At 36.6% G+C, this 21,406-nt stretch overlaps 2 protein-coding genes across 3 annotated transcripts; one reads left to right on the top strand and one right to left on the bottom strand.

Moving 5' to 3' along the window:
- Window positions 1-1,006: 1,006 nt before the first annotated feature.
- dnajb4 (DnaJ heat shock protein family (Hsp40) member B4) lies at window positions 1,007-8,706 on the bottom strand. Of its 2 annotated transcripts, none has more exons than XM_055058265.1 (3): window positions 8,255-8,706; window positions 5,522-6,093; window positions 1,007-1,980 (listed from the first exon to the last, which is right to left on the bottom strand). In XM_055058265.1, exons 1-3 carry the CDS (start codon window positions 8,463-8,465, stop codon window positions 1,750-1,752), a joined length of 1,014 nt encoding a protein of 337 aa, XP_054914240.1. In that variant the 5' UTR covers window positions 8,466-8,706; the 3' UTR covers window positions 1,007-1,749. The 2 variants fall into 2 exon arrangements, with proteins under 2 accessions (XP_054914240.1, XP_054914241.1); XM_055058266.1 differs by lacking the exon at window positions 8,255-8,706 and adding an exon at window positions 7,231-7,318.
- Window positions 8,707-14,474: 5,768 nt separating this feature from the next.
- On the top strand, window positions 14,475-21,009 carry slc25a24l (solute carrier family 25 member 24, like). Its single transcript, XM_055058260.1, has 11 exons — window positions 14,475-14,576; window positions 15,845-15,997; window positions 16,069-16,195; window positions 16,890-16,977; window positions 17,227-17,338; window positions 17,426-17,584; window positions 18,052-18,189; window positions 18,261-18,371; window positions 19,150-19,317; window positions 19,393-19,531; window positions 20,169-21,009. The coding sequence occupies exons 2-11, from the start codon at window positions 15,875-15,877 to the stop codon at window positions 20,354-20,356; spliced, it is 1,353 nt and encodes a 450-aa protein (XP_054914235.1). The 5' UTR covers window positions 14,475-14,576; window positions 15,845-15,874; the 3' UTR covers window positions 20,357-21,009.
- The last annotated feature ends 397 nt before the right edge of the window (window positions 21,010-21,406 follow it).

The raw sequence follows: 21,406 nt of genomic DNA, 5'->3' as shown, positions 1-21,406 counted from the left end.
TGGTGACCTTTGCCAGATGTCTTCCCCTGCCCTCATTATCCACTTTCATGTCAATTAACTATCAATTAACTAGAGCCAAAAAAATTGTTCAAAACAATTTTGTGGCCTGTCAGTACTTTAAAGTCTCCAAGTTTGGACACGACTACGCCTGTGAGACGCCCCAAGAAGGAGCTGAGAAGTGTTGCCACAGTTGACACAAACTGAAAAGTGGTGATTCCAATTTCCAATTAGCTTTGTCCTATTGGACACAATGATTTTACAAAGAGAGGATTACCAGCTGGAAAGCTCCCACGCTGAGCAGGTGTGTTTACTCTCCATCCTCCCTTGGCTGGTTGTGACTCAACGTTTGCACAAATCTCCAACACATGCTGATCCACTCACAAAGTACTTAAAAGACAGATGCATGAGTGGATACAAATATTTGCAGTAGATAAAAAGATGGATTGAAACAATTAATCGTGATTAATCGATTGTTGAAATAACCGTCAACTGATTTAGAAATCAATTCGTTGCTGAAAGAACAGCATTCTTAGAGCAGTAATTAAGTCTGACCAAAAATATTTACATCTTGAATTTAAAATAAAGAAAACTTTTCTTTGTCTGTAAATATGTTCCACTAAGAGCTCTTCAACTGGCACAGCTTTAGCTTGACCTTGTTAGCGTACATAAATGGAATGGTATATTAATGTTAATAAAATGGTTATTTTTCTTATTTAAAAACGAAAATGAATTATTTGTTGTAATCTTTTAATGATTTTTTTTATAAAACAGGCTTAAGTGCTTAAATAAAAAATCTGTTGAATTTGCCAATTTTTTTTTATTATTTGACTAAAATAATCATTAATTTCAGACGAGATAGATAAATAAATAGACAGATAGAAAGATGTCTAATGAGTAAAGTGGCGTCCCCTAGTGGTAAAACACTAATGCCCCAGGTGCTGGCATTAGCTGAACATGAGTATCTGACACCAGGACAGCTATATATACACACTCATTATAAAGCACATTCAGCCAAGATATATTTAATTTTCATCTTTGCACATCAAAAAAGTTAACTGTGTGTTTTACAACATCAGAAAATTCACATTTTACTATCAAAATATAGATTAGATTACATATAGATTCAATTTTATCATTAGATTCAATGTAGAGATTTCATTTCCAAGGGCTACAAAGAAGCCTTTTTTGCAATACTGCTGCACAGACTACAGATATTCCTAGGCAGCAAGTTGTGAAGCAATCATAACCAAAACACAGCTTATTTTTTAGATTATACTTTTGAAATTCAAGTCTTGCATGGAAAAGGTCCAAAAATGTGTCAAACAATATCTAAAACTGAACTAAGAAACTTGCACCACAACTAGCATGAGAGCCTCTGGTTTAAAACTCACAATAAAAGAGATTCAAATCTGAAGATTGTCTCTAATGAATTCCAAGAGAAAATCAAAACATTCTGTTCAGTACAAAAGTTTTCCCGGCATCACCGGGATGTCTGGCAGCCATTTCCAACCGAAGGGCCACTTACATAAAGTGTGCAGATTCACATAACAGTCAGAGCTCAAGCAGTCTCTCACTTGCACTTGTATCAGCTTGGCAGCATGCACGATATCTATAAAAACAACAAATAGCTCAAAAATAGAGGCCGCACATTCATCGGCTGGGGTCCATCTGTGCACTGTCAGAACTGTCCTTGTGGGAAAAGTGTCTCTCAACTGAAGTGACCGCTTGCTCAGTCCTCGTCTTCTTGTCCTATGTGGGTAAGTGCCGCTTCAGCACGTCCTTGGCGTTCCCGGGCAACGTGTCCGGAAAGTTCACGTCAAACTCTACGACCAGATCTCCTCTCTGGTCGGGGTTTTTGGGTAACGGGAGGCCCTGTCCAGCTACGATTTTCCTCATGCCGGGCTTGATGACGTCGGTGATCTTCATGTGAGAAGTCTTACCGTCTATGGAGGACACGGTGACGGAGCATCCGCACAAAGACTGCAAAGAAAAGGGATTAGGATATTAGGGAGGATCAAAAAAGAAAATCTAGAAAAGGAAAATATCTAAAACATATTCTTCCAAAAAAAAAGAAGCACATTATATAATTAAGTCCACCATGAAGCACATTTTACTGAAGTTATTATTTTTTCACCCAAAGAGAAATGATCTCGATGTTCAGCTTCAGTTATTACAGCTCGAAACTAGAGATCAGGCTCGAAATCTGGGAGTAGCGATGGACTCTGACCTGAACCTTCAGACCGACATAAAGACATTTACAAAGTCAGCCTTCTATCACCTGAAGAACAATTCCAGGAATAGAGGACTGATGTTAGAGCAGGAGAAACTCATCCATGAGTTTATCTTTAGTCGCATTTATTACTGCAACAGTGTCTTCACAGGTCTCCCTAAGCTGACCCAGAATGCTGCTGCTGGAGTTCTGACTAGAACCAGGTAGACAGAGTCCATCAGTCAGTTATAAAGTCCTTTACTGGCTCCATGTAACTCAGAGGATAGACTTTAAAATACTGTTGTTTGTTTATAAATTACTGAACAGTTTAGCACCACAATACATTGCAAATCTTCTGGTGTTGCATCAACCTTCCAGACCTCTCAGGTCTTCTGGTTCTGGTTCCGCTCTGCAACCCCAGAACCAGAACCAAACATGGAGAAGCAGCATTCGGCTTCTAAGCATCACAAATCTGGAACAAACATCAACACATAAAAAGCTCAGTCCTTTCTGCTTGACTTTACATCCATCATTTCTGGATTAATAACTGGATTTACACAAATGCGATTATGAAGTGTGCCTTTTCAAAAAAGAAGTCCTGACAACATTATGTTTTTTTTTTTTCCTTTGGAGATTACCACACACATTCAAATGAGGAAATTGGTGTCTGAAGAGTTTAAACAAAAATATGCATCCTGTTGGCAACAAAACACTGCAATGTACCACTGTGGGAATATACTAGCACTGCAGAAATAATTATTGCTTGTTGTTCGTTAATTACAAGTTGCCACATGTAATGATCAACCTCCACTTTCTGCTGAATTTATTTGAATTTCTAATGAAAGAGTTTCCTAATTTATTTTAAAAACCAATGATGTCATAAAAGCAGCATTTTAGCCAAATATTTCTTTCTGCTACTTTAAGCCCAAGCAGTGGGGTTGACTTTAGTTTACTTGATTATTTTATATTTCAAATCTTCCAGTTAAAATCACTTTTATAACAAAGTTTCATTATGTGAATGACTAAGCTTTCATGGCTTTTTAAAACAATTACAGTAATAACTAAATACACCAATTATTCAATAGTTTAAAACCACATTTAAAAGCAATATCTTATGAAGAATGTTGGCTCACTCCTTACAATATTTCTTCAGTTCATTAAGGTTTTCATAGGTTTGTTTCTTAACTCAATTTCTTAACAGGATTTCAGTCATGATGAAGGCTGAACTTTGACTGGAGCATTACAATACTTTGATTCTTTTTCAGTTAATCTGCTGTAGAAGTGTTGATGTATTTTGGACCATCAGGTGCCCCACATTAGACAAAATAAATATTTATTTTCCTTGATGCTGATTGTGTGAAACCCACAAGAGCAAAGATACGAAAGACCTTGGATGTTAACTGCTCCGGTAGCGCCAAGATGGCATCCACTGTACGTCGTGAAGCATATGAAGGCATATTTGGTTATTTAACTATTAAAACAGAAACTTAGAAGCACTTTTAGAGGGAATCTCAAATATTTGCCAATGTTAGTTATTCGGGGGTAGATATGGTTGCTAACCTTCGTGAAAAGCTGGAGGGTTTTATCGTGTTGATTCTAGCCAGTCTTAACATTTTCAGTTGTTTTCCATTTTACTGCCCTGAACCTTCACATTTAACATTTTACTACACTTTACGAGAATCTGAGATGGTAGTGTTGGTTTTTGGGGGGGTTTTGCATTTCTTTTAATCATCACCTTTGGGTGAATTTTCTGGAAGTAAATTATATAGCTTAGCAAATAGACTTGTGAAAAGAAGTAGACTATACAAGATTTTTTTTCTACATAAACATTTGGTTATGTAGACATGTCACATAACATGTTTTCAACTGTAAATGAAAGAAATAAACATGTAAATAAAGAAATAAATGCCTTGTTTTAGTTGTATGCTCAACCATATTAATGTTTTTTTCCCATGAAAGTGATGAAATTAAATTTTTTTTCTTATTGCTTGATTATCTTATCTTCTTTAACTGCTAATCTAATAGAGTCGGAAAGATCAAATTTATTATAACCTTCTTAAATCACAGCTATCAAAGTCAAACCAATTTAAAAGATCCCTTCATTTGTTTTTACTGCAACTGGAAAGGGAGTTGATATTCATTCTGATTCCCCCGCATGAATCAAAGCACAGCTGATTTGCAGCCGCTTGCAGGTGGGGATCACGTTTTTTTTTTTTTTTTTTAAAGATGAAGAGGTGAGTTTCAAAGCAGAGCAGGAGGAACCGTAGAAGCACTTCTTACATCATGAGCACGTGGGCGGCATGAGAAACAGCTCATATTTATCAATGTTGATGATCCAGATTGTATAATTGCAGGGCTGGAGTGTGAGTATAACGCAGGGCGATGCTCATTCAGCTGTATTTTTATGATCACCAGGCAGGCCACCTACAGTTTATTGATTAAGACAAGCTTTGAGGAGTTTGGGCTGCAGGCTCACAGATGACTGTTCTGAAACGCATTTATGTGACTAATTCATCCCCAGCTTCTATTATTACTTCAGCGCTAGGGCTTATAAATAAAGTCTATGGGTTTTTTTTTTATACCACGTCTGAGATTCTCAAATCAATTTGTTTTCTCGCTTTCTTTTCTAAACTAGAAATTACAAATGAGAGAAAATATCTTCAAAAAATGCTTTAAATCATCCCCTCTGTGAGGGGCATGGCTATGAGAAATTTTGTTTAATTACAAGAATATAGTCATAACATTAGCAGAATAAAGATACAATTCTACCAAAAAACATTTCCTAACATTAAGAGGAAAAAGTTGTTCAAAGTCCTGCTACTGATAATTTGATGCTGATGTGTTAAAAGATTAGCTATGATCTGTAAAACTATACCAAAGTTTAACTTCACAAGATGCTCAACATTCCTCTTTTTAATTTGTGTGTTTGACTTCTTCATAAATTTACATAAATTTGTTATATTCACTGAATATAACAACTTTGTTCTCATATTAGTTCAACTATAGTCATACAACTGTATTCTTGTAATATTATAACTTTATTCTCATAATTAAAAACAAAAAATCTCAGCCTGGCCCTAATATTCTGTTGACAAGTTGACTCACAATAAATCAATAGCTCTACATATTGCGATAACCGCATGGTTGATATCAATAGATAATACAATTGACAGAATATTCAATGTATAGATTATTCACTGAACTCCGACACAGAACTGCAGAGCATTCTGGGGGATGTAGGCTTAGACATGGTTTAGCTGCTCAACCACTTCTGGCCAGCTAAGCAAAGTGCTAAAGTAGAAATAATTTTACCTGTCTTAAGCTCACACGAACTGAATACACAATGTTGGATCCTTCCCTCCTGAAGCTAGGATGGGGTTTGTCCTTGATGACGAAAACAATGTCGGCAGGAATGGTGTTGGGCGACTCGTCTCCCTCCCTTGGGAACGTGATCTTGGTTCCCTCTTTCCATCCCCGCTTGATCTCAATAGTGAGAATCTTATCCTCCGTCCTCATGGTCCTGCCATCTGGATTTAACCTTTTGCGCGAGATTTTCATTTTCTTGGTGCAGCCCTGGAAGACCTCCTCCAGGGTGACCATCAGTTCATGGATGATAGGCGGGTCCTGTTTCCGGCGCTGCTGCCCTCCGTGCCCTTCCCGAGGAAAGCCGTTCAGGTTGAAGGTGGTGAAGGAGCCAAAAGGGTCGTTTCCGTCTACTTCCATGTCTTCGTCATCTCTGCCATTCGGCTTGCGGCCAAAGAACATCTCAAATGGGTTGGAACCGCCAAAGAAAGTGGCAAAGGTGGCATGAGGGTCTCCATGGAAGGTATAGGTGAAGTTGGTACCTTGCCCATCAGAAGCAGGTCCATTTCCTCCCTTCAGACCTGATGGAAAAGAGGAAGGATTAATTAAAACTTCACAATAAAAGTGGTGATTTTGTTCAAGGTGACTTATTGTGCTTCCTTGAACAGGCCAGAATATGTCTCTGGGTTATACAAAACATGTTCATCACACTTTTTCTACAAAATCATTCTTAGATAATAAGAGTTTAGTCTTATTATCTTTTGAGCTCCTTTCAGAGTGAACTGTTCTCGGGCCTCTTGTCACTTTAAATGCAAATAAACTGCTGCTGGTCTCACACCCCAGATCAATGTTTACACTGGCAGGTGAACATGGCTAAACAAAGATGCACAATTATACAACTGTGTACACGTAAAGTCTCCTGAACAACCAACAAGAATGCACCAAGTGGTTTCTGGATGGCATGTCAAACAGCAAAAAACACTTCTGTTTTTCAGCAGCCATTGTACAGTACCTATACCAGTAAAAGATTCGTAAAGGTTTTTTTCTTAGAAAAACTGAGTGTCTGCAGTCAGAGGCTTCTTCGAATTTGCCCTAACACAGGGCGCCATCTACAATAACGCTTTGAATAATTGTTATTAAAATGAGTTACACTAACATTTAATTTCCCTTTGGGATCATTAAAATACTTTTGCATTTTAATTTGAAAACCAGCTGATAAAACTTTGTGTGGGTTGCTGGATGGAGGCAGGGCTTTGCTGGGGTTGCTAGGTAACAGCTGTTGAATCAGAGGTTTGTAAAATGGCTAATTTTCCAGACTCCAAAAATATTAGCTTATTGTCAAAAAACGGCCGGGTTTTTTTGTGTTTAAGTGCTTAGATTGTTTCTTGTTTGTCTGCTGTTATTTTTTAAGCAACACAGAACCAAATGGAAGTTTTAAAACAAGCAAAACGTTCATTTTGTACAATAGCTTGTAGCATCCAGTCAATTGAGAAGGCCTCAATTGACCAGATGATCATGAGATTCATTAAAGCCATTCGTATCATCGACCAATGTAAAAGCCAGACAAAGATAAATCACAATAATTACAATCGTTTTCACCATCCGTTGTTATGCCTGGCTCGTTACATTAATATAATTCTTTCCATTAGCACAGCAACCACAGATTGTTCCATCAACATTTCAAGTTACTCAAATAAACCTCAATGCCAGTTACTGACCTTGTCCCCGTCTCTACTGAAGCTAAAACTGAGCTGCTTTCTATCCTTTTATCGGGTTTGCAGTTAACATTTTCATGAAGAACTCTTCTGTTACCATAGCTACGATCAACGGTAGAAACAAGCAGGTCCCTTCAAGGATGACCAGCGGCGCCCTCTGCTGGATGGCGGCCGAACTACAGCAATAAGGTCTAATATTAATCAACAATTAGTCGTAAGTTGCTTAATTGTTTTCTACTAATATGTGTAAAGGACTTTTCGTGGTAGGGATTCCTAGGAAAGTGCTCCATAAATTTAGTCCATTTACCATTTAAGGACAATTAGGTGCTAAAACACAAATAAAACCAACTTAACCAGACAGAAAACTCATTTAGATTTATTGTTTCCTATTCTTTTGTACTTTGAGGCTCAGTTTTAACTCACTGCTACAAAATTATTAGGATGAGGTAATGAAAAACAGGTGGTTAGGATTAAGAAGCCATTATGACTCGTTTAAAACATATTTTGAATTAGAAACTGAAGTCTCATATATATATTATATATATATATATATATATCAGCCAGCTTATAGCAACATTATTATTACCAAAAAATAAAAAAATATTGTGTTTTGTCTTGCAGCCAATTACTTCACACCTTTCCCTTCAATGTTAAAAAAAAGAAGAAAGAACCAGATGGTTACAGTTCCCACCCAGAGCCATCTGGACTGATATTTTCTTTCCTCACATTACATGATTCTTTACCTTTTTTGGGGGGACAAAAACTGTTTTTCTGTCATGAATATTACAATGAAAATGCATTGCAGACATTTTTAAAATGGCTTTTAATCTGATGCATTGAGATTATCGTTATAATAAATAGCATTTTATGATCATGATGGCCTGAACATCAGTTTCCAGGCCCTGTTGGCTGCAGAAAGGGGACTTGAATCAAAGCCAGCTGTTCTTTACAGCCAGGAATCCAGCTTTACAGGCGAACTACAGCTGCATTCAGCTTGACAACACAATGACAAAAACACACACATTACCTTCTTCTCCATACTGATCATAAATATCTCTTTTCTTCGGATCGCTCAGGACTTCATAAGCCTCAGCGATCTCCTTAAATTTCTCCTCGGCGGCTGCGGACTTGTTTTTGTCAGGATGCCATTTCAGCGCCTGTTTTCTGTAAGCTTTCTTTATGTCCTCCTCTGTCGCTCCTTTTGAGATCCCGAGTGTCTTGTAGTAGTCTCTACCCATTTTTAGTGTGTCAGAAAATTAGAATAAATTGAAAAAAAAATGCAATAGGAAGAAAAAAGCGCTCAGTAGGAGCTCTGGCCCCGGATGGTTGTCAAAGCGAAGTATTGAACAGTGAAAAGCCGCAGATGGAGGAAATACGGAACTCAGCGAGGAGCATTTGGGTCTCAGCCGCTGATCTAGATGTTCTGCTATTTCATCCGCGGCTGGATGACCCTCTTTAAATAGACCACAGCTCCCTCCTATGCAGAGAAATCAAGCTGGAAATATCTAACTAAACTGCATCCGGTTTGACGTCAAGACGTTTCCCACTCCGTTTTTTAATCATTTCTCAGGTATTAACATAATTTTTATTATTAGGACCTTTAAAATAGTTATTTACAGTATACATATTAAAATATTTTCAGAATTGAAATTATCAAAAGAGTTTTTGTTATCATTACTGAATCATATTGTTATATTTATAATTGTTATTAATACGAATATTTATCTAAAATAAATATCAAATATACTGTGTTAAAAATAATAGTAACAATGTACATTATAATGTATTATTAGGACATAATTATTGATAATAATCATTATTCTAAATCATTGTGCAACAAATAATAACGCATTATTATTGTTAAATCAATATTGATCTCGCTTTTCTCTCTTACATTTGCAATACATTATATATATATATATATATATATATATTATATATATATATATATATATATATATATAGGCCTATAGTCAAAATTATTTGACAATTTATAAATTGTCAAATAATTTATAAATTTTTCTTGACTTTTTTTGTTGTTCAAATATTAAATCATGTCTCCTTGCTTCCTGTCTCGATTTTTCTTTTGACATTTTACCCTATTCGAAAAGTTTATCTCTTTTTTATGTTGTTCTTGATTAATTTCTTTTTTAAAAATTTATATAACAAGGTTATTGAACTATATTTTAAAAATCAAATTATTTTTGTTGATATGTACAACATTTTGAATAAACTCTTAGTTTAGTGATTGAACATTTTAAATTTATTTTACTTATTTCAACGTAACACGTTCCTTTTTTTAAAGCAAAGCCGCTTTTATTTTGAAAGCCATTTTCCGGTGTGGTTGATTCCAGGTGGACGAGTCTGTCACTGAAAGGCAGCGGCTGTTTCTAGAAAACAAATGCTGAGCCTCGTCATTTTCTAAATGAGGCTCCTTTGCACATTGCTGGCAGAGGGGAGAGGTCAACGAAAAAAAAAAAGTACCCTCGCGTCACTTTTTACCTGCATGACGTCATAGTGGAAAACTGACTCCTGTCCAATCCCATCACCTGTCAGAAAATAGCATGTGATCACGCAGAGGCCTCCACGCAAAAGGTGTCTTACGTTTTGATTTATTAATTTTTTTTTTGTATGTAAAAAAAACACGAGATAAATAAAGTATTTACATTTTAATGAAGACAACAACAAAAAAATAAACCATATGGAAGCCATGGTAACACAACAATTAAACTAGTTTACCTTTACAAAGTAAACTTCTAAATTAAACCCTAATTGTACTTTTTTTCTTAGCTGAATGCATTAAGTACAACTGAATAACATTCTCATTCTCTATAAATATATGCTACATGTTTAGATCTGTGGTTTCTGTTACAAATAAACTTTTTCTAGGGGCCCCTGAATGGCCCTGAATGACCCTGAATGACCCCTACCAGCAGCTACTGAGTTTTCTTTGCCTTGAGATCCCAGTCTTACAATTCTAGATCTCAGAGGTGAAAACATCAAAAAGTTATATGGCCTTAACCCCTTTGAGCTTATAAATCACTCTGCAGCCAAGTTATTCTAGAGGTTAAATAAATATTACTAGAGCTTAATTAGTAAAATTTCAGCAAATTTGCTTATTTCATAACTTCATAACCAGTGAGCTTCTTTCCTCTGGTCTGTTTATCAGCTACAGTCTCAGATCCAGGACTGTCAGCAGCAGAAACAGCAACTTTTCACCTGTTGGGGAAAATATATTACATTTGCGTTGCATTGTCCCCAGATGATGGCAATGATATACTAGGATCCAATCCCGCAGTGTTCAGTCCCAGACATTATCATGAATCAATACAATCCTACCAGGTCGAACTTGAACATTGGACCTCATGCTGCTAACACTTAGCTTTCGTCAACAACTCAGGCGGGAATGAGAGCGCAGATCAACGCAAGTAACGACCCACACAGAACACGGTGCCTTAAATAATAAAACACGACATTGTTCAGCCTGGAATGTGCTTCTTCCTCCTCACGGCTGGATATTTGTCAGTTTTTGGCTTCTAAGAACGATGGAGTATCGGGTGGTAATTTAAAAAGACACGGGTTGATAGCAGCTCGCAGGGCTGCGTAGTGTCCGTCTCTAGTGACAACAACATAGAAGCACAATTTATGCTGTTATGGGAAAATGTCTTAATTGGCCTCACTAAAAGCAAGCTGAACAATTCTGAGATTCTCATAAATCCTTTATTGTTACCAGCTAAATATCATATTCATTGTTCCAGGTCAGGAAAGCCATGCCTTGTTGCATTTTACGGTGAAGTTAAGTTTTATATCTGTAACGGTCTCGCTATGGTGTCCTGAACCAAGCTAACCATCAGCCAAACTCCTTTTACACGAGTCAGGATTAAACAGCTCTTCCTTTATTTACGTAGAATAGAATGAAACTGCCAAAACAGGAACAACATAAATTCAATAAATAACTTGCTTTGTTTCCCACACATTAACATAAACGCTCATTTTTAAGTATACATACAGGCATTGCATCGAAGAACTCGATCTGAACACGACATTCACAATATATCCGTCCGAATATCTGCTCTGCCGTTAACAAACGAACGTACTGACTAAATAACGTACACGTAAAACATTTCCCTGAAAGTCCAGCAGGTGGCAGCAATGTGCCATGCAAAATAAACACTCACAGGTTACAGGACAATATCTGAACTATCAAAGACTGACAAAAAAAACATCTATTAAAACAATTGAAATCTTTACTGCTTTGAATGTTGGGAACCGAAGCCCCTTGGCTTTTTCTTTTTATTGAATACCGTTTAGCTGTATTTATCTGTTTTGTTTTTTCTTGAGGTATAATACATGCTTCACTCTGTCGTTATACAGTGTATCTGAGAATAAAGTTTAAAAAAAAAACATCCATCCACTCTTTCACCCCCACATGCAAAAGACTTCTTGTGGTTTTGATGTGAAACTGTGATGTCACTCATCCTGTCTGGTGACTGGTGACTGCATCTATATTCCCAGATTATGCAGAGATTCATTTGGAGATTTACACCACAACAATGGCAGAAGAAGATTTATTTGTTCCCGAAGAGGCAATGCCTGAAAACAGCTTTTTAATAGAAAAAATCGAGACATTGAAGAGGAGCCGAAGGAGATGCAAGAAGAATGAGAGACTTCTAAAAGTAAAAGATGATTTGACAGCAAAATTGGAACGATTGACACAAGGTGGAAATAATAACAATGTGAGGAGTAATCAAATGGCAAACGAGCTGCTCATTTCAGAGAATGAGCAGCATAAAAAATGATTGAGGATTTAAATTGCGAATTAGAAAAAAAAAAAAACAAAAAAACAATTGAGCGGTTAGATAGTGATCACAAGGCAATTATGAGAGCTTATGTGGTCCTAGAAAGGACAAATAGGACAACAAGACAAAATGCTGAGGAATCTCTAGCGGAGAAATCTACAGAACTGGAGTCAATTATAGCAGAAAACCAAAAGCTCCCCAAAAAATTATTTGACTTAAAAAAAAAAAACTGCACACAATAAATGCCGGGGCGAAGTCCGAGGATGTTGAACAAGAACAGGTCCTGGAACAAAAACAAGACGACAACGGGCATGAGGACAATGATAAAGAGAAGCCGACGGTCCTGCAAAGAATTGGAAATGCTTTTGTTAATTTTTATAACTCGGGGACACTGCGCTATTGGGTTCCCCCTTGGATATTTTAATTTCTGAATTTGTTACTGTTACTGGGACCAGGAGCCTGGGGGGATAGCGGCAGAAGGGGGAGACATTTTGGGGGTCGCTGGGACCAGGGGCCTTAGGGGACGCGGGTGCATGTTTGTTGCATTGAAGGAACATGAACCCCCACAAAAACAACAACAACAACAAAAATCCAATTCTTCCAAACGAGCTTTTGGTTTAATCTTTTTAAAGGTTTTACTGTCAGGATCAAAAACATAATCTTCAAAGGGCTCCGATGTTAATCCATTGGCTTACACAGTTAAATGTGTGAGAGTCTGTACTGAAGGTAAAACATTTATATCTTGAAAACTAAAGATAACTGAGACCAAATCACCAGACTGAAAAGTTTTATCATCCAGTTTTTGATCAAATGAATTAATGTGGTAGAAAAACAATTGGAAAACTTTGATGTATGTCCCAATTGGAGACCTGAGAAATCACTGACAGTGCTTTTCGGCCCATTGTTGCGATATGTTATAACGTCCGCCATTTTGAAAGTGGCTTAATCTGCCAGCAATCTAATACAAGGAAATGGATCGAACTTCGTAAAGTGCCGTTCTGCAAAGTATTTTAAGTTACTGACACAATCTCTCACACACTATTATATATAATAATAATAATAATGAAAACTATGGACGACATTTCAAACTTTTTGATTTTATTGTTTTGGGGCACAATACTTACATTTGACACAGCTGATTCTGATAACTCGTTTTTGTTAATGAACACACACACACCTTTACAGTGGTGTATTCATGAACATATTAACACAATTCTATTATTCAATGTGCATTTGATAGATCAAGATATGAATAAAAAAAGTAACTTCATTTACATTTTTAGGCATTTTATTGTAAAGATGAACTTTGATGCTTCGTTTCAAGTTGCGTTGCCCCCATGACATTGACACTTCTTGACACAACGTCGTGGGTGGCAAAGCTTCTTGCATCAACATCGTTTTTTTTACACAAAAGTGTGATATTTAATATTACACTAATATCACAGTGTAATGTATATGTGTGATATTACACATATATCACAGATATATATGTGTGATATTACACAGTGTAATATCACATATTATGTGTAATATGTGCTATTTCACTGTAATGTCATTTTACAGTGTATTATCATATATTACACATATTATAGAGTAATCTGTCATATGTGATTTTACTCTGTAATATTACTCTATAATATCACATATTGCACTATAATATGTGAAAGTACAGTGTCTCTAGGCAACCGTGACGTTCAGCGTCAGTCCGTAGAGTTCAGGGGTCCTTCAGCTCCCGCCACGACAGTGTAGCTGACCTTAATATTGCCTGTGTTTTATTTTGGCCATTATTGTTAAACATAGTTTAACAATAATGTGTTTATTATAGGCGTTTCCATCGCACAGTTATGTATCGGTTTAATAAGGGATGCACATTTAACGCCCAAATATGGGACGACCCCATATTTTACGAGATCGGTGGCAATCCTATTCAGGGGTGCCGAGATGCAGTTTTAGAAGTAGGGCTAGATACGCCAAATAAATATTAAAAACATGCATTTTTATTTAGCCCCCTTTACTCTGATACCCCTAAATATAAACCCGTTGTAACCCTCAGAAATCACCATATCATGAAATGTAATTTATTGTGCTGTAGAGGGAAAATTCAGGAAAAGATCTAGCAAAATATCCAATTTAGCCTAATTTGCTCTGAGTCACATGTATCAGTAATGTGTTTGGTCTTATGCTACTAAACATAGCACCAAACTTTATGAAATAGCTCATTGTATTTGATCATTATTGTGAATATTCCCACGTTTTACAAGCAAAGGATGGAACTAATTCAGCTTTTGTCGTTTTTTTTTTTTAAACTTTTTATAAATTACAGCGGCTGCAGGGCGTCAAAGCTAAGCGGAAAATAACACGCGAGGAACAGTTCAAGACCACTGCTTTTCCGCTTTCGCGAGCAATGCGACGGTTTTACGTCTGCGTGCTACGTCGGTTGCTCTGGCAACGACAGACGACGGCTCTCAAAACTAAACCTCGTCCACAGAACAGAAATCACATTCAAGAAAGAAAAAACACAAAAAACGTTTTTTTTTCACGCACAAAAAAGTAAGTAAAAGTATCCAGACCGAGTCAGGTTATATTGTGTTGCATTCAATGTCGTCGGAAAAAAGAGTTTCACGATTTTAACGTCACCCTAGTCGATTAGTCCCTGGTTGGACGACTACATAAAATATGGAAAAGTTAAAGTATGTGTACTTTTACAAATGAATGGCATTATAATTTATTCAATGTTATCTTTTCAGTTGAAATACTTTGATTTGGCGCTTTTAGAGAATTGGGTTTCTCTTGAAGTAAAAGTTCTTCACAAAAGGCACTTTAAACACCAGGAGCAAGAGCTTGTGTAATTTCTCAGTGTTTGCAGCCATCTGGCGCGGCAGAAGTAGCAGTCAGTGACTCAATTCAAATTGAGTCACAAGACAAACAACCATGCAGATATTTAACCAAAAGAAAACACAGGGATATTTTGGAGAAACCAATTAATCTGTCATGCTTTTGGACTGTAGGAGGAAGCAGGAGTACCCAGGAAGAATTTTTTTAAAAATCACACAGGCACCATCCAAACTGCATGCAGAAAATCTATTATTACTATTTGTGATAGTATACAACATACACTAAAAACAAAAATTTACCAAACATTTGGTAACCTACTTTAAGTTGTTACACAAACTTGAAGAAAAGCAGCACAATTTTCATACCATCACAGTTCCAGATGTGCTTGTGAATATCGGCAGAGTCAAAAGTTTTATTCGACTTTTGAAACTCAGACGTTTCCAATTTTTTCTAGAAAAAATTTGGACGTTTGTAGTTCAGAAATTTTAACATTAAGTCTGGAAAATTTGTGAGATTAATTTAAAATGTAAGAATTCTCAGATTAATCAAATATTTTCTGATTTTTTTTAATGTAACACATTTCTCCTTTTTATATCTGCAATCCCCTTAATTTGTTGCTGTGGTATCTTTTTAAATTTTAATTATTTTTGTCAGAAAATGTTGTAGAAATATTGCAGGTTCTGTACCATCAAACAAGTAAATCTAAACTAGACTTGGTAATTATAAAATAAAAGTTAAGCTCGCTGCACGTGAAGAGCCAGAAAGGCCACAGTTGTGAAATCTGAAGGTCATGACTGGCTCTGCTGCAGTTACAGCGCCCCCTGCTGGAGCTCAGGCTCCTCTCCTTCACTGCATCGGCTCTTAGCTCGATGAGTCAGCAGAGGTGCTGGTCAATAATATCTGATCAAGAAGCCATTTATGACCATGATTAAAACAGTCTGCGAATGAAGCACGGTTTGTTTCTGCATTTTATATTTTGACAGAGAAAAACAAGTATTTATTGATGAAGCAACATGGACCAGTTCCGAGGATTGTTTGTGAAACTGGACCAGAACAAGGATGGGTTCATATCAATGGCAGAGCTCCACGAGGAGATGAGGAAGCATGGGATCATCTCAGGAGACGGAAAGGTCCAGGTAACATGTGTTCAGGTGTGTAGAGTCTGCATGAAAATAAATGACCCATTTTGAAAGTTATTTCCTTGTAGAATATCATGGAGTCTTATGATAAAGATAAAGATGGGCTGCTGGATTATAAAGAGTTTCTTAGCTACATGATGGACAGAGAGAGGAAATGGAAAATTCACTTTCATGACCTTGACAAGAATAAGTGCGGTGAGTGATTTCTCCAATTGTAATTGTTTATTTAAGTGAATTCAATGCTTAGCATGGCATTTAATCAGCTTTTAAAAGAGTTGTCTTCTCTTTTGAAATATAATAAACTTCCCTCTGTGGATTAAACATGTTTCATTTAGAGTAAAATATGCTTGTGAATGTCAAACATAAACTTGTGTTTATGGTGCACACACTGCAGCACTAAAGTGACCCTTGCACTTATGCAGAAACTTCTGTTATCACCTGAAGATTTATAGGAAATACTCTGCAAAAACACTAAATCTTACCATGTATTTTTGTCTAGTTTCTAGTTCAAGTATCTCATTACACTTAAAATATGACAAAACTAACTCATAAGTGACTTTAACAAGTTATAAGAGCTTGTTTTAAGTCAATAATTCTTTGATATTGTTCCATTGGCAGATTATTTTACTCATAAAATGGAAAAATATCTTGTTATAAGTGAAATAATCTACTTTTTATATCAATATAAAGAAATTATTTACATAAAACAAGCTCCTGTATCTTGCTGAAAAGTGACTTGTAAGTTAGTTTTGTCTTATTTCAAGCGTACTATGAAATTTGCACTAGACACTAGACAAAATACTTAGTAAGATGTTGTGTTTTTGCAGTGTAAGGAGGATGAATGGACTCAGTGTGTGTTTGTAACTCTCTGTATTTCTTTTTTGATCAGGAGTGATTGACCAGGAGGACATCATATGTTTGTTTAAGGAGTTAGGAGTGATCATATCAAAGCCGAATGCAAAAAAAATTATTCAAATGTAAGATTTCATCTGCCCACTATTTTCTTTAATGGATTAATCATTTTGGTTTGTTAAATAAGGAATTTTTTAAACAAACTCTTATATCTTGCTATAGAGTTACTTGTAAGTTAGTTTTGTATTATTTGAAGTGCACTAGACACTTGACCAAAATACCAAAACATTTTGTGTTCTTGCAGTGTGGAAAGAAAATAACCTAACAGTCAACATGAACAGTTGTGTTTCTGTTTTTCTGACTGTCTTCACCAGGATGGACAAGGACAAGTCCATGACAGTTGACTGGGATGAATTCCTGCATTATATCATTCTAAACCCGGTGGACAACATCGGAGAGCTCGTTTCCTCATGGAAACACAGTCTGGTAAAACCGTCAAACAGATTCTGGCATCAAAAACAAAACGTGTCTGAGGGGAATCCAGGGAAAATCTCAGTGTTGGTGTTTCTGCAGGTTTTCGATGTGGGGGAGAGTCGTGCGATGCCCATCGAGTTCCCAGACAACGTGTCTGGCTTTGGGGCTTGGAAGACGTTTGTTCTGTCAGCTGGTCTGGCAGATGCGGTTTCTCGAACTGCGACGGCGCCTATAGACCGACTGAAGACCCAACTTCAGGTCAAACATTCGTTTTGCAGGCTTGTCTTATTGTAAGAAGTTTAGCTAATTTTCTAGGTATCAAATGAAAAAAGAACCCAATTCAGTCAATTATGAGCAATAAAAACAGGGTTTACAATGCTTGCTGTATTTAACCAAATTTAATAAATTGACTAAAAGCAGGTTTCAGTGCAGCAAAGTTTGCTTTTGAGTAAAAATCACTGTACAGATGTGGAACGACTTGGTTATTTAAAGACAAATAATTGGTGATGTTGCCAACATTTTCTATTGTAAAATCATTTTATTTTGTGATAAATTTGCAGATAGAAAGTTTCCATTTACAAATTTGTGTAATTTCTGAATTGAAGTCAGGGGCCACACACAATCAGTTCAGGGGCCACACTTTGGACACCTATGGTCTAAACTTGGCGGTGGTTTAAAAAGTTGAGGTTTCTGCGTTACAGAAACTTTTCCTCTTTGCTCTGCAGGTTCTGGGGTCCAAGGCTTTTTCCCAAGGCTTTCAGGAGCTGAGAGGAGGAGGTTTGCGGTCGATGTGGCAAGGCAACGTTGTCAATGTGCTGAAAGGTACTCCGCAGTCCACACTGCAATGTCTTATCTATGCACAGGTGAGGCCCGTCCGAGCATCTGAATAAATCATGAATTGCTTCTTGTTTGTAAGCTGCTCTGCTTCACCCAGATGAAAGTCTACACCCAAAACAGAAGCCAGGAGACTCTGACTGTGCAGCAGCGCTTTGGCTTGGGTTGCATCTCTGGAGCGGTGGCCCATGCTGCTTTCTACCCATTAGAGGTATCAGAGATCAGAGACAACTCTGAACGCTTTATTGTTTCTGTTTTGTTCGTTAGAAGGATGTTGACTTCATTGGGACCTCTGGTAAAGATGTGCAATTAGCTTTAAAACAAATTTAAAGCTAATTGCACAAATTATTTCAAAAAATAATTTGTGTGCATTTGTCCTTTACGAATAAAAATAAATTGCACATGAAAGGGGTCCACTGTGAAAATTCACATTTTTTACCTATTTATGCTTCCATCTGGGTATCTATTGTCTCTAAAAACAGAACAAGTCCTGAAAAAACAATTAGATGTTCTTGGAAAACAGGTTGTTTTCCAGACCCGTTTCCGTGCAACCCAAGCAGCGTTCCAGCAGGTTTGGTCGGCTGGTTTTAGCGCTGCACAATGGCTGCTGGAAAAGACGAGTGTTTTGTTGTTGACCCACCATCCAGAGACCACTTTCTGGACTCTTGGTTGTGCAGGAGGCTCCACTTCTGCCTTTCAAAGCTGTATGGTTGCATAATTGCGAATCTGTTCGCAGCTATTTTTACATACGAGTGTAAGCAGCAGCTTATTTGGATATAAAGTGACAAGACGCCCTAAACCAACTCATTCTAAAACAAACTCAAAATAAGCAGAAGTGACCAGACTAAAAATCTAATTACCTAAGAATGATTTTGTGTAATTTTTTTTTTCTTTTTGTAGACCACAGAGATATCCTAAGCTGAACAGATCACCTTCAAATATCGGTGATTTTCTTTTTGAACTCTCCACCTTCTCTAACCGCTCCATAGGTGTTGAAGGTGAGGCTGAACCTGCAGCAAGCCGGCACGTATCATGGCGTTGTGGCATGCGCCAGATCTATTTACAAACATGAGTCCATGTCGTCCTTTTACAGAGGCTTCAGGCCCAGCATCCTCTGCATGATCCCCTATGCAGGTGTGGAATGTGCGGTTCATCAGGTAAGCCAAACTCAATCCCACGAAGATCAAACACATATATCCTGCTGAAATAAACTCATTTGCTTCTCACTGCAGTCTATCATGAGCTGGGCAAAAAGCAATCCCACCTACAGTAGCGACTCCAAGCTGTTTTTCTTCAGTTTTGTGGCTTTTGCTTCTGGGCAAATGATCAGCTACCCGCTGGCGGTGATCCGGACGCAGCAGCAAGCTCAGGGTAACCACTGGCATCTCTGGCTGCGTTTCCATTACAAACGAGCGCAAAATGTTTGTCGATATTCTGCCAATGTGAAAAATAAATCAACAAGCAATTTTGCAACTGCAAAATATGAAACAAAATTACATGTGAAGAAGTTTGACTTCTTCCTGATTTTTATTGGCGGTTGGGAAAAAAAAAATAAAAGTCAGGTTCATTTCAGAATGTGATTCTTGAGAATGTGTTCTTGCATTATTATTAAGCCCTTATCATTATATTACTTAAAAATAGTATAAAAAAACAATATTATTTTTTAATATTACAATATTATTGTTTATTGTGATAACTTTTGGAGCAATTTATTGTCCAGCACAATTGATAGGCCTAGCAGTAACATATGGTTGTTGATAAAGTGCAAAAAAATTTTTTTCTTTGCAGTTTTGTGAAATACACAAATTTTGTTACAGATTAAAAACCATCTCAGCCTAGAACAAACCTTTTTTTTTAAATAAAAACAATCATTTCTTCAAAATTGGCATTTTTCCATTAAGTTTATTTCTTTTAAGATTTTAAGGTTAATGGAAACGCAGCTTCTGTAACACAACTGTATTTTCTGGAAGCAAGTAAACGTACGGTCATACTTTGGTTTCTTTTCCAGCCTTCATCTCAAATTCACATCCTGTCTCTGGCGTATTATCAGGACTCACCGGGATATATGAAAGGAACGGATTTAGAGGATATTATAACGGCATGGGAGCCAGCTTCGTAAGAGCGATTCCATGTGCGCTAATAAACTACAGCCTGACCAGGAAATTTGAAAATATATTTTCTTCCATGGAAGCTTGAGGACCTCAAACAATTGTTTTATTTTTATTTTTCTGGTGTTTCCTGAGTTTCAATGCATAACAGACTGGTTTCTGTTGCTTAATTTAAACTTTTAATACATCTGACCAAGAAAATAAAACCAGCATCAGGATTTGAACCTGCTCAGGGCTGAGGCACGTTTGACTGAACACATATATTAACAAAAACTGTAATGATAAGTTCATTAAGGTCTGCTGTGAATGGAAATGTGTTCTGCTGGTGTTTGTTTAATAAAATTCTACCTTAAAGTGGGACAGACAACTTTTGTGTACATATAGAGTTGGTTTATTTGAATAACGATTTGGAAAAAAAATGTACTTTTAAGATTTGATTTACTACTTTGTACTTTCTACTTTTACTTCAGTAATTTCATTATGAAGTATCGCTCTTACTTGGGTAAAATGTCTGGATACTCTACCCTTCGCAAGGAACTTCACTGGATTAAGAACAAGCTTGTTTTAACTAAAAATTCACCAGACACACACCTGCAGTTTGTGTCAAAGTTTCATAAGTTTTAAATTAAAAGAAACTGATTTGGAAATTTGTTTTTATTTTGTTTTGTTTTGTAACTATGATATTTATCTGAATTATTTTAATGTTGGTCTTTAAAAGTATATATTTATACCAAAATTGTGTTGGAGAGAATAAAAATGAATATGACTTTAATTTCAGAACTCTGAGATTAAACATGATTTTTATAATATTATTACATTTTGTTTCAAAACAATACACATGCGGTTTAAGTTGGAATTAACATGATTTTGATTATAATTTCAGAATTCTGAGTTTTTAATTGTTTTCCAGCTTACTTTGAAAACTATTAACATGAGTTTAAAGTCGAATTTCTGACCTTAATTCTAGATTGGTTATTAACAGTATTCCACCTTACATTTGAAACCATGCGTGTGATATTAAAGTCAGGTTTATTTCTAGAGCCCCAAATATTCTTTTAAATCTACTTTATCTGCAGACTGAGGTTTTTCTTTGCCTCTTCCCTTTATTAATCTCGCGTTTATTTTTTCTTATCGCGAG

This window comes from Poeciliopsis prolifica, unplaced genomic scaffold (assembly GCF_027474105.1).
Source record: "Poeciliopsis prolifica strain line A6 unplaced genomic scaffold, Auburn_PproV2 SCAFFOLD050, whole genome shotgun sequence".
Lineage (NCBI taxonomy): Eukaryota > Metazoa > Chordata > Actinopteri > Cyprinodontiformes > Poeciliidae > Poeciliopsis > Poeciliopsis prolifica.
The sequence above is the reverse complement of the archived record's forward strand: the minus strand, read 5'-3'. Positions and strand labels throughout refer to the sequence as shown.